A 12865-nucleotide genomic window follows, 5' to 3' on the forward strand; every position below is an offset into this window, starting at 1 on the left:
AACCCTTCCACTGCAGGAAGTAAGAAGTGCATTAAAACCAGACAGCAAGGAGAGCTGCAGACAGATTTAATGGCTACAGGGCAGTATCAGTAAATAATGCCGTGTCAGTGGGTAGCTCAACAGGGCTTAAATGCTAAAGCATCCAAGATGTTTACACAAGCTGGAGTTCAAATTAGTAACTTTGACATAAATGATTAATGGGTAATGGAGAATGTTATCATCATTTCTGTATTTACTGGCAGTTTAAAATCAATTCCCATAGTTCACATCAAAAGCTTTTGGCACAGCAGCAGTTTGGTGGGATATTAAATACCAAAGCCACAGATGTTAGAAATAAATAAAGGCAAACAGAATACATTGTTTTCCCTTGCATCAATACTCTGTATCAGTCATGGTGTTAACAGAAGCTGTTCATTAGGCTCTAGTTGCAGAAAACAGTTTCAGTTCCTGGTCATTTGGAATTTCAGGAAAACCAACTGGTTTGCCACAGGGTCTTGGCTATGGACAGACCGTGGGTGCTACTTCAGCAAGCCCAGGAAGTGCCAAGCAAAGGGCTGTTTTGTGGGACAAGAGCAGTTCCCCATTCTACCGTACTTGCTTTCTTCATCCAGAAGATAATTTTTTGCTCTCTAGAAAGGTTCTTCAAAATTCATGAATCAACTTATGCAGTGCTCCCACCTCTCACTCCTTTGAACAGCACTGAAATATCCACTACTGTGGCCTCACTTCTCTGAGAAGTCTGCGCTGAAGGATGTTATCTAAAGCACCACTTTTTTTAAAAGCAAACTTATTTATAACAAGGTTCACTTGAGAACAAGAACTAAATGTCAGAAGTATCTAGTTAACAAAAATCCTGTATTTACAGCTAAAATAGTGGACAGATGCTGGTTGGAACTAGATTGTCTTAATGTCCTTTCCAACCCTAACCATTCTATGATTCTATGTCTTTTAGCTGTACTCCTGCAGAAGGAAGCACTCCTAAGAATCCCAACTGAAATCTCACACACTGTTGTACGTTCAATGACGTTTCCAAAGGTACTTTTACAAAATAGTAGAACTTTAGGACCTCTTACCCTTCACCTTTACTCATGAAGGTCAAAGTAGCCACATTTCAAGCAGGCGGGACATTCTTTGCACTACATTTACAGAACAGGAGATGGCATCTCCCACATGCTTACAAACGAAACGCCATTTTTTGTGCGCAGCTTTATACAGGTAATTTTAGATTGGCACTTGTGAGAACAGTTGGATCCTCATCTACAGATACTCCAATAACTTATTATGAGACACTTCAGAGAAATCAAAACATCCTTCTCCCTTGTAAGCTTTGCTCCATGAGGACCTCTCTTCCAGAACTTAGGAGTTTCAACTTGTTTCACATTGTATGAGCAGCGATAGAGCTCTCCCCTCCCACTCCTGCAGCTGGACTGAAGCTCTGAGCCACAAGAGTGAGTACTTCCTAGGCTAAGTCCTGGATTCAATTAAGAGTTTAGACTGATTTTAAAGACAGGGTGTTTCACATCATGACAATGGAAATACAATAAGAAACTTAGGCAAGAATTTTCTGGTCCTAAAATAATCCTTTTTCCTGAAATTCTGGGATTGTGCCCAGCATTGTAATCCAATCTCCTCCCTTAAGATATCTCAGTGGTATTTTGTGATTGTCATTTGGGATGACATTTCTGCACAGGAAGTTCTGCACTGTTTCTGTGAGTAACGAGCGGTCAGAGTGAGCAGTCCTCACTTTGAAGAGGAAGAAGATGATTTTCTTCTTTGTGCTCAAGGGAAGTATACAGAAGTGTGTGTCATAGGTTGTGGAGCCCTGAGCAGTCCAAAAGCATATTTTATGTATTTACTATGAAGTAAATACATATAGGAAATTCAAACCAAACAAGATAAAGCCCTCCCAGCCAAAACAGATAGCTTTTCCTACAAAAGCACCCTCCACCCCCCAAATATGACATTGCCATTACATTCAAAACTGAAAACCTACCAGAAAGCTTCTAAGATCTTTCATCTACAAACTGATGTACAGTATGAGGCTATTTTCAAGAAGGTATCCGAGTAAGACCTACTCAGATCTGAGATTATCCTGTTTCATACGTTAAAGAGATTTGCTGAGGTGTTACCTTAGGTGTGATCAGAGTTAAGCCAAATACTAATTATATCTCATTATTATAGGAAAGACTGTGAATGTGAGCCCAGGGTAGCAAGCTCCTGAGAACCAACTGTTTGTAACTGTGGAGTAAATACAGAGTAATTTGCAGACACTTCCCCCCCACCAAAAGAAAGGAGCAACACATCTCTCTCTCACTTGCACAACAAGGGCTCCAGCAGCAAGGAATACATGGTGGCTTGATTCCTAAGCTCCTACTCAACTGCCAACTTGATGGAGAGGTCAGGGAAGGGCAGCCATCGCTTATCCCATCCTGTGATTTCCATTTCCCAAACTAACCAGGAGAATTTGTGGGGTCTTAAGATTAATGGTCAGCCTGACTCCAGTGAGTGCAGCAGGTGCTAGTGACCACCAATCATCTGCAACCATAGTAGTTGCGCAGGAATTGCAGTATTCCATGTGCCCAAACCTGTGAGTGCACCTTTGGATGAAGACAGTCCTGCATGTGTCAGTACAGTGTTTATTGAAAACCTGTTATTATTATGCCAGGAGGGATGATGTGAGTTCTGATGGCTGGCTACTGGCGTTCTCCACAGTGTGAGACGTTTCTCAATCCATTTTTCAAATGAGAATTAAGCACAGAAGAATGGTTAGTATTAAAATATATATTCTTCTAAGACTTTGGAGTCATCCTGAAACACTTCCTTTTTAATCTCACTGACTTTAAACGAGGCATCCAAGCCAGCTTAGGAAGTAAAATTTGGGCTTTAAGCCAACAGTGTCTCATGAAAATATTAGAAATGTCAGTGGCAAAACCAAATAGTGTTAAGAAAACACTATAAAGCCACTTAAACTCACCTCGGTGACAGCCCAGGCTCACTACAGCATGGCTCTCAATAACACAGTGCTGCCATGAGCTTAAACCCCTGTAAGGCTGTACACAGCTCAGAAAGACGAAACCTCTTTGTGAATTCTCAACTATACAGGTAGCCTATTGAAAACAATTTTCCTTCTCCTTAAGAAACCATAAACCACCAATTACAGAACAGGACTGAAATAAACCCCTATGTACCTCCATACAAAAATTTCAGGATGATAGTAATATTTCTTTTAAATGTACAAAATAAAAAAGGCAAATTCAACATCGTTATCAGGAACAATAATGAACTGAAAAATACTAAAATGGAGTAAAACTTTACTTGCAAGGTGAATGAACACGAGCTTTCTCCAAACATACCAGGAGATCAGAAACTAACTCTTCTGCAAAGTGATGGCTGAGTTAGCCAGAGCTGAACAAATTCAAGGTACAATACCATGGTCACTGAACGCAGATTAGCTGCTCACTGCTGCCTTCCTACTCCCCTACTGGTGCCATTGAAGAGCTGCTTGGCCACATTAAACTGACAAAAAACCTTCCCCCCTACCCAAGACAGAGTACAGGCATTGTTTTGCAAAGGGGAAAATGTATTTCTGATGTAAGAGAGAGGACAGAGCAATAGATAATCCAGTGTAGGATACACTAGAATGACAGTCCTACCAGTTCAACCATCTCCCAATACAGGTCTTCACACTTCCTGACTGCCCAGAATTTCTAAAAACTCCAGAACCACAACACAATTCAAACTGCAATTCTCAATGACACCTGGTAAGAAATATTACCCTTAAAAGCATTTCCATTGTTCATAAATGACCTCTGTCTACTCCTACATGCCAACTTTCATGTATGTATGCATATACATTTATACACACACTGAGTTAAAAGCTTGCTTCAGTGGCTTAAGTACTAATTGAGTGTTTTTTACCTTGACCCTGAGAAGCCAAAATAAGCCAAACTGCAATCTCTTGTTTCCTTTCTAAACAACAGCAGAATGGCTTCTAACTTGTAATTACAAAACCATTTTAACTTACCCATACCCGACAGATTTGCAGAACTACATGTAGGACATGCATTTCCACACACCAACCTTTCTAACATGCTCTTGTGCAAGAGAAAGTGCAGTGAAAACAGGGTATGAAAAGAGCAGAATAAAGTTGCTCTCACAAGTATAGACAAACAAGCAACTTATTATTAGGTCTATCATCTGGGTTAATAACAGGCTACCTGCAGTATCTGTATAAATCAGGCAACACACCCAGGAGAGCATGAGTTTACGGAATACTTGTACAGGTCTCACCTCCAAGGGCACAGGAGGGGTTGAGGTGCAGGGGTTGCAGGGACACCTTTAAGGATTCCAGGGATCAGGGATTCTTCACTGCAGGCTGTGAAAAGCCAGCGTGCAAAACCACCCTTTCTGCAGGGACAAACCAGCGCCACTTCCCTTCCCAAGGACTGCCACACAGCCCAGGAGTCAGGGGAAATGCTGAACTCCAATTATGTGTCAAACAGAGAAAACAAAACTATTTGACTATTAAATCCATGAGACTTGAAATAGAGATCATAAAGAGAACTAATTCTAGACAGAGGCAAAATGACTTTTCTCTTTTGTTCACTTTTTTTACTTTTCCTGTTTGTTTGCTTTGAGAAAAGGACTGTTCCTTGCATTTCTGTTAAATTATTTCAGTTTTAACACCAGAATGGTGTTCTTTTAGCTGGGAATTTTAAGTTTTTATTTTAAGGACAGATAAGTTTTCAGTTTGAACTCCCTCACTCTGAAGGCCCTGTGACAGGAGAAGGTATACAGCTGTGTGTAGCATCACAAGGAACAATAAGGGGTAGGCATGGTGTGCAGATTCTGTTTCTTTAAGTGGCCTCTATCAGAGTCACCTTTTTCTCGTGTAATTTCTGTAGCTAGACCTCTCTTTGCACAAGATCTGCCTCAAGCCTTCTTGTCTTCACTAGCACTGTTCTTCAAATATAACAGACCATTCCAAGTGAGTTCCCAGGATATTGTCAAACAAAATGTTCCCACCATTTCAGTTCTCCCTATGATTTCAAGACTTTCTTATGCTTTATTTACCTAATTGAGATGACAAGGGACAGCACCTCTAGCAGGATGGCGATGATGAACACCACGACTGCTCCAGGTGGTGGAGGGGATGTGACCATCCCATGTTTCAGGAAACACGTGATAGAGAGTATAAGGAAGACTGTGGTGGAGAGGAACACGTCCAGAAGCGAGCTGAAGGTAGCGCTGGCAAATGTCTTCACTGGAGCATTCCTTATAACCTGTGTGGAATACAGGGATTGAGGGAAGGGATAAAAATGAATAAATGCTATTTTGCTGAATTTGATTGTGCCATAAACAGCAGCTCACAAAACCAAATAAAGGAATACAGAACTTTTCGCCACTTCATTAATCCAGCGTAAGTACTGTTTTGAAACAAGAGACAGCAGAGGTAGTTCAACAGCCATCAGCTCCTGGAGAACAAGTCTGCATTTGAAAAAAACACTGGCCTTTTGGTCTGGGGTGATTTTTATAGAGTATTATAATAGAGAAATAAACCATATGAAAAGTGTCTATTCTATGCAAGGAAACATAAACCCCATAATTACTAGGAGATAAAGTTGTAAGAAGTTTTCTTCAAGGATTTTAATTTAAAATATTTCAATTTACAATGCTCCGATGGTTGCTTAAATAACCCTCCAAACACGACTCTACAGAAACAGTCTCTTGCTCATGGCAGAGTTCACATCTCCCTTTCAGCCCAGACTAAAAGCAGCCATCAGGAAGCTATGTAATCTGCACTGATCAGAGCCCAGGACATCAAGTTCTGTTCTTCTATAACCCCTCACCACACATTCCCATCCCATCTCATTCTGGCTGCACTGCTGTGCAGCTGTGCTGTGTGCTCCTTTGGCCAGTCCAGCTGAAAACGAGATCATGAGCTTCACAACCCGGCTTACTTCGATTGGCTCTGTTGTATGAGTGTTTATGTCTGCCCAAGGGACCACAGAGAGCAAGTTCCAAAGAAAACCAGAAAGTATGTTATCAATATCACTGTGAAGTAGCTCAGTTTGAGTATTCTGGTTCAACTGGGAATTTCTTTTGCTCCTCATAACACTATCTGCACTTAGCAATATTGGGAAAATGAACTTGTTCCTCGTTTGTACCCTCTACACAACCTAATAAATTCAGCTACCATCATTTCAGTGCCAAAATTACCTTTTAATGAGAGCTGTAGCATAATCCTGTTAGTCCACACAAAAAGTCACATAAACTGAATTAATGAAAGCAGCACTGTACCCTGAAGTGACAGCATTAAAGATGCTCTAACAGTGTAAAGTAGTGCCTAATTTCCAAACAAGAACAGGCTAAGCAAGCTCCTGGGCAGTACAGCCGCTTACGGACAATGATCACAAACACACATGCAGCCAGATTAGAGGTCAGTTCAGTCGTGTTGGAAGTTACTCTCAGCAACAGTTTACTGCAAGGCAATAGAAGAACTAGAAGTGCTGACAAATCATTTCACTCTCCAAGGGAAGATTTTGTTGTTGTTGTTGTTCTGGACCAGTTTTATGCTAATATTGAGGCTTTAACAGGTTTTTGCCCAGTGCTGCAGTTACTGCTAGAAAGTGAAGATTCCCATTTCCAGGGAGTTCTACATAATTTCCAAATTAATAGTTTGGCACTAACAAAATGCACAGACCACATTCCTGCTCATACTAGGAATTTCCTAGATATCTACAGTAATAGTCACACATATATAGATTGACCTATCACTGCTTCACTTCTCTTTCCAATCTTTCCATTGAGAAGAACTTGATTTACTGTTTTCTGTATAGCTTGTGCGTATTTGCAGGCTGTATGTCATGGGACATTTCTCTCTGCTACTGCTACATAAGCTTTATTCGGAGAGATACCACTAGAACACGGTGCTGTGGGATGAGTACGGAGCTCCTGAACTAAGTGAGCAAACTGAACAGCAACACAACTATGCTTCTCTTTGTTATTAAGAAAAAAACAAACCCAAAAGGTTAAATCTCATTTGTAATCACTGGAAAACAAGCAAATATCTACTGATATGGAAAGCCTGCAATATTATTAGCTGCCAAAGGAAGTAAGGACTTTTTACACTAGGTGCAGAATACTGAAGAAAGCACCAAGTTTCTTACGATTTACTCACTGTTCTCAGAATTATGCAGTGATTTGAACTGCCTGTTTCTAAATGCAGCACACTTAACAGAATTCAGGACATTTGAGTTCAGAGCAGGTTTGGGTTCCACAGGGACAACTGTGAGACTGTGACATGAACAAGGATCAAATTCAGTTACCATTCTGAAAGTTAGGATATTTGATGAGGAGGCAAGTAGCATTTGGCCCTAACCAACCTGAAAATGGAGAAAAGGCAAGTAAGAAGTATTAGCGTATTATATTAGCATATCTTGGTGGACTGTGAAAATGTACTTCTAGCCCAAATGCTAGACTAGAAATGGCACAAGACAGGTAAACTGGAAGGAGACTGTTTCCAGAGGCAGCGATAACAAGTAGTAAATCACATCAGACATTTCATGACCCTTGTCATCAACTGCAACAAAAAGTGTTAAAAACAACGGCAGATACTTGCTTAGACAGATTACAAAAAGAAACCAATGCTGAGAGAAACATACCTCTTCCTGATAGCTCGTTCTGTAGGCCATCTCCAAATCCTGATCTAAGAAGTTCAGGCTCAGCTTGTTAATTGGCGGTTTAAAGAAATAGTCTTTCATGAGGCTAGAGAGAAAAGATGGTATCAACATCAGTTAATTCAGCTATTACTCTTTGAGAGCTCCTCCTTCTATGGTTTCTGTTTCTAGGGACACTGGTACTTGGCTATGAAGTTCCTGTAAGTTTTCTTTGCTCTTGGTCACTGAGGTACATACTTATACGCATTGCTGCTCAGTCAAAGGAAATACTTTACACAAAAAATGACAGAGCAAACTTTCATACTTTCAGAAAGAGACTAACAAGTCCCTCCAGAAACTTAACAACTGTAACCCCAGATGACTACAGCTAATTGTAAATAAGCCAGCAAGTAATAAAGGTTAATTGCTGCTACAGAGGCACAGCCTCAGGAGATGTGTGGCTGTGGGGTATTTGTGTCTTGGGTGGAATTCTGTTGTTCAAAGCAAGCCAAGGATGACAAAGGTGACAAACTGTTAGGGGAACAAAAAACCCGACAAAACACACTGTCCATCTTAGAAATCAGCACCTTCTTGTTATTTCAAATAAATTAAAGTAACTCAGTAACTCAACTGGGAACATTCCCAGTGTTAAATGATCTGCGCCGTGGAGAAACGGAACCTGAAGAGATGGGTAGCTTAAATGTAGTTCTGAAACAGAAGACTTGAAATCACCAGAATCATCAATAAAGGCACCAACAAATAATAAAGCCAGCTCACTAGGACTAACAAAGCAGGAGGCAGCATCTACCAGCAGGTGTTTATGCACTCTTTCACCTTCTCTTCCAGTGTCAGGTGCAGAAAAAAATCATAGAAGAGACCTCAATCATTAAAAGTTGTTTCTATGCCTCATCCTCTGCAGCAAAAGTGGAATATTTTTGAGTTTTACATTAGTTGTCAGAGGTTTCTGAAAGTTTTCTAAAGACACCTATAGCACTTGGTGTGCAAACCTTTTCTTTCTCCAGTAGGTGTTAAAGAGCTGAAAAGACTCAACTTACAGTGCACAGAGCGCTTTGTGCCTGACAGTCACAGAGTAAGGTCAAGTCTGCTTATACCACTTTATTGCTGGGACCGCCCATTACACTCTCTTCTGTGCCACCCTCATCTGAGGCTTCCAAACACTGGCGCTTGCTATGAAACTCCTTTCATTCTCAAGCACTTGTTATTTACATTGAACTAGCTGGTTTTGAAGCTGTAGAAACAGCTTCTTTCCAAGTGCTTTTTCTACCTTGAAAATTCTATCACTGGAGCAACAGAGTGGGCTATTTTCAAGTTGATCTCTCTAAGCAAACCCCAGAGATGCACACAAGATCAAATCCTAAGCAGATGAAGAAGCTGAAATATTCCACAGAGCTAACCTGTGCCTGAATTGTTTTTTCTCTGAGGGTGAGGATGTTCTTGTTTTCTTCTCTTTTTATTTTTCATGAACACTTGGCTAAGAGGTTTTTTGGAAGTACAAGCTCCCAGCACATGATGTCATGTGGGAAGCACTTTTTTCCTTGAGATGCAAGACCAACCAACCACACATTCCTAGACTGAAGCTTGACAAGACAAAAGACTTCAACCATGATTATGGCAGACACTTTATAACCTTGAAGCATTCTGGCCTTGGCTGGAATATTAAAAATATGAAAAACATCAGGATACTGTAGAGAGGTGACAGGACACATTCACTTGAGTCCTCTTTCCCTGTTTTATTCTTCCTTGTCTTCCCTCCCTCTCTCATCTCTCTTAAGATGTTTCTAAGTTCATCTTATAATATGAATTTTGCAAGCTTTTCCCTTTTCCTTTCCTTTCCTCTCCTCTCTTTTAATACTGTTGAATTCACTTTCTTCCTCCAGAGGAGCTCATGGTGAGAATGGTGATGCTGTGCTGGAGCTGCAATGGTTAAAGGATGTAGGAAGAACAATCCCATTTGTCAGTGCAGTACGAAACAGAACATATAACACGATGAAACCAGGGCAAATGCAGCATTTCTGATGTCATCCAGCCAAACATGCCAGACCCGCTCCGTGTCCATTGTCATCTGTCCCAAAGAGGAAGATTCCAGTTTAGTTGACTAAACAGAGTCAAGTACATAATCTGCTTCCACGGAGGCGCTGTGCCTCCCCAGCATAAGTGATTTCTATTTTCCCCTCAATCAAGTAAGACTGGGAAGTGCGAGATGAAAGAAACAAACAGATTTTAAAAGTATTTAAACAGGAAATTGACCCAAGCAGGGGATGAAGGGCTGCACAGAACCCAGCTTCTGGGAGAGCCTGGTATTTCTGCTCTTTAAGTCTACAGAGATCATTTGGAAGTACTGTCCTGATTCTGCATGAGTATTTGTTTCTTGTACTTCTTCTAAAGGTTTATATCCTAAGGAATATGTCATTTTTCTTGGAAATAAAAATCTAAAAAGTGAAAATCCTTTGAGGGTATCCCCAATTAAATTATAGTTTAAACATTTTGCTCTCTTACATTACAGTTTTCTTTCAAAATGCACAGTAACATGCAGATTAACATGAACAAAGCTTGATATTTTCAGTGGTTTTAGTAAAGCCAGACTCAAAAAACTATATACTGTTTGACAAATACATATAATCAAGTCATAAGAAGATGAAAACTGATAACTTCTATGAAAAGGAATCTTGTATAATGCAACAATACGAACATGATGCGCTAACACTGCTTTTATTATTACTGTTTTTAAAGACAGCTGGAACTGTGCTGAGGTATCACAGGTTGCAAGGTGACGTCTCAGCATGCAGAGAGACCAGTGGTCACTTGTGAAACTCTCAGCCACAAACCTAAACCCTAGAAAGAGGCTGGGAAATGAAAAATATCACCAGTGTCCAGCATTTCCGCTTAGCCAGCCCTAGGCAGCTTCCTAACACAATGCACGGGCTCACAGATCCTCCTTAGGATGTGCTTAATTCTTCCCAGATGTACAGGAAGCTGGTGTGGCTAATTTATGCACCTTATCACTATATCTGGGTTAGGTACTTTCTGTTAATAGGAATTTATATCTCTGACCAGAACATCAGCATTGTGCACCACACGTGCACATCACTGCACAGTGCTAGGTGAAGCTCACGCTTCAGTGCTTTTGGGTGTGTAGTAACTAAAACCAAAGCAGCAGAACTCCAGTATTATTCTTGTGAACAGGGTTTCACTTACAATGACCATGGGGAAGTTTTAACTTCACCACCCCTCCCTGAGAAAACTCCAGTTTCTCATTCAAACTTCCTCACAGATACTAACTTAGTCGAGACCAGCAATTTTTACAGTAGGAGATCAATAATGTTTTTAAAATGACTTATTACATCACATCAAGAAATGTTAAGAAAGATTAATGTAAAACGGTAGGCTTAAAGCATTTTGCATAGACCTAATTAATCAGAAGCTTATTTTTGGAAAGTTATGTTTACATGAACTGAACTCAGCAGAGAAGTTTCCCTGGCAACAAGAAATGGCCCACTTGATATGGTAATGATGATATTTAATTGAGACCAAAAAAAAAGCCAGGCTTTGACTGATGCCACACATGGTCCTACTTCTTCCTTTTTCCAAATCAGAAAAATTATCGATGTTGTAAATGGAGGAGGAAAGCATCAGGATCACAAGGGCCAGAGCTAGATACCTTCAGCAGAGCAACTGCATAAATTCACCTACTTCTATGACTTATAATCTGCAGCATGCTAGTTACATTTTAAACAAAATCCAATTTGTTCTTGCTGATTTCTGCCCATATGTGGACTTTCTCAGTCTGTATCGCTTCTGATATTTGAAAATACCAGCTATACACCTGTTCTCAGTCACTAATGACAGACCATGCACTGGGGGAAGGGATGAGGAAATGAGACAGACCCTAAATTTTACCTGAAGTTGGCCATAGGAGAAATGTAACCTGAAGAAATCTAGAGAAGAGACCAGAGAGAGACTGGTATCTCTCCCTCTCACTTCTCCTTGCTTTAATGAGTTTTTCAGCTAAAACAACAGTGTCCTTGGTTCCAAGCAGCCTGGAATCTAAACAAGCATCCAGTTTCAAGGATATTTAAATAAAATACCCTTAATCTGGGTGGAACAGTGAACCAAAAAATTAGAATAACCATAAATAATAATAAACTCAAGTTATCTGTTTAGTTGCTTCAGTCAAATCACTGCCATAATAACGGAGACATGGTTGTGCATGTACAGAAATCACACACTACCGAATTCTGAGGAACATATTTTCCTGGGCCCTAAATAAGGCTTTCGTTTGAAACAGCTCTTTACAGAAGAATGAAAGAAGAACTTCACAAAATGATGTAGGTAGGTAGTAGGTGCATGAGAATTCACTGCTATTAATTATGCTTCCAAGTCCAATATGATTTCCAGGTATTAGTCACACAACACTACCAGATGTTGTTTTTTTTCTATAAAAAAATGTGAGGTTTTGTGGTTCAGATTTTATTTTACATTTTAAAATGCAGGGGAAGGTAAACACTTCTGTGCAATAAGAGGACTTCTGAATGTAGAGACAAGAATTCAACTTCATGACAAGTCATTTAAAGAGTATTTTTCCTTTTTGAATACTTGACTGAAGAATGCCAATTGACCACACAAATGATAAAAACCCTGGCTTACTGTATTCCTGAACAGAATGTTTCTGACATCAAGTTCCTACAGCAGTTTAAGCAGAGTACAGACTAAGGATCAGAAAACATACGACATATGTTAAAAATAGTTATTGACATTAGGCAAAAAGCACACAAATGAAGATTAAAGATATGGGACCCCTGTTACTGACTTCTCGCCTTTACACAATATTATATTGTACACCTCTAATTTCCTTACCTGTCTTCTTTAATCACATCCACAAAGTGAGCATCTGTCTTCTCTCTGATGTTTTTGAACCTCAAAGGAAGAAGAGCTGACTGATCCAGACTCACTCCACCCCATCTTCCTTTCTCCTGCAACATTTCATAAAGCGAGGTTTGACTATTGCTGAGCTTTTCTTCCTGTGGAGGACTCAAAAGTCCATTTTGAGTCTTTGGACTGTGTCCTCCTGGACCCTGAATGACAGAAAGCAAAATACAACAGGGAACATTAGTGGCTGAGAAAGTAGAAGATATTTTATGGAGCAAAAGTTGAAAGAGGTTCTTACCTCAGCACACTGAGCTTCTACC

General features: G+C 40.1%; 1 protein-coding gene across 4 annotated transcripts in view; it reads right to left on the bottom strand.

Annotated features, from left to right (window-relative positions):
- Nucleotides 1-12865, bottom strand: part of ADCY9 (adenylate cyclase 9) — a 94538-nt gene that overhangs the window by 24998 nt on the left and 56675 nt on the right. For 3 of the 4 annotated variants that reach the window (XM_065684137.1, XM_065684134.1, XM_065684138.1), the window contains 3 exons: nucleotides 12534-12751; nucleotides 7665-7767; nucleotides 5074-5282 (listed from right to left, as the gene is read on the bottom strand). In XM_065684137.1, coding sequence (XP_065540209.1) covers nucleotides 5074-5282; nucleotides 7665-7767; nucleotides 12534-12751 — 530 coding nt within the window. The remainder of the gene's footprint in view (nucleotides 1-5073; nucleotides 5283-7664; nucleotides 7768-12533; nucleotides 12752-12865) is intronic. The other variant, XM_065684136.1, reaches the window with a different exon arrangement.

This window comes from Lathamus discolor, chromosome 6 (genome assembly GCF_037157495.1).
Source record: "Lathamus discolor isolate bLatDis1 chromosome 6, bLatDis1.hap1, whole genome shotgun sequence".
In the NCBI taxonomy this organism is placed as follows: Eukaryota; Metazoa; Chordata; class Aves; order Psittaciformes; family Psittacidae; genus Lathamus; species Lathamus discolor.